This window comes from Sinocyclocheilus grahami, unplaced genomic scaffold, assembly GCF_001515645.1.
Source record: "Sinocyclocheilus grahami isolate Dianchi unplaced genomic scaffold, SAMN03320097.WGS_v1.1 scaffold12608.1, whole genome shotgun sequence".
Lineage (NCBI taxonomy): Eukaryota > Metazoa > Chordata > Actinopteri > Cypriniformes > Cyprinidae > Sinocyclocheilus > Sinocyclocheilus grahami.
Genome location: NW_015514511.1, coordinates 1877 through 2665, shown reverse-complemented (window position 1 = coordinate 2665; position 789 = coordinate 1877). Strand labels below are relative to the sequence as shown.

The 789-nt window shown below is 51.0% G+C and overlaps 1 protein-coding gene across 1 annotated transcript in view; it reads right to left on the bottom strand.

Moving 5' to 3' along the window:
- Nucleotides 1-783, bottom strand: part of nxnl2 (nucleoredoxin like 2) — a 2536-nt gene extending 1753 nt beyond the window's left edge. The window contains exon 1 of the mRNA XM_016264799.1: nt 111-783. Coding sequence (XP_016120285.1) covers nt 111-412 — 302 coding nt within the window. The 5' untranslated portion in view covers nt 413-783. The remainder of the gene's footprint in view (nt 1-110) is intronic.
- Between the last annotated feature and the right edge of the window lie 6 nt (nt 784-789).

Sequence of the window (789 nt, the reverse complement as noted above, 5' to 3'; positions counted from 1 at the left end):
GTGTGTGTGTGTGTGTGTGTGTGTGTGCATTAAAGCTCTTATCAGGGACAGACTGAAAGCTGTAATGGAAGGTTGCTGTGGCAGATGCACGAGAACTCAATGCAACTCACTGCTTGTAGGGATCCGTCCAGGGCAGAGCCAGCCAGTCCCCGTGCATGTCATGATAATACTCCACCATGTCTTCTGCGGATTTATCCGAGGATATGAAGACGATCTCAAACTGTGCAGGAGGCTCGCGCTCCTCCACCAGCTCGGTGTAGAAATCACACAGCAGCGGGGTGAAGTCTCGGCACGGAGGACACCATCCAGCCGAGAAATACAGACCGACCACTTTATTCCGGAGAGCTTGCTCTGGATCCAGCAGATCTCCTTCTTTATTCAGCAGAGTCCGGCCTGAAAACACCTCGACCATCGCTGGAGATCTCACCTGTGCGCTCAGGAGTGTCTGTGCACCTGGATGAAGTGTCTAACTCACTGTGAAAGTCTTGAAAAGTGTGTGCAAGCACCTCTGCTGCGCACTCTGCAGGCTCTTCTGACAGCTTTGCTCGCGGAGACGCGTGTTTAACAAATCGCTTCCTGCTTGTGGAGAGTTCTGCTCATGAATATTAATGACGCACCGTGACGTTCGACTACTGATTTGCTGAGAGCTGCGTTGGAAAGCAGACGCTGTCAAAGCTAACTCATGAATATAAATTAGGTAAGCAGTAGACGCTCAGGGAAGGTTGCCGAGCAACGAGAAGCTAGGTAATTAATATTCATTAGATAAGGGTACGCCGTAGCCAGAGCCGC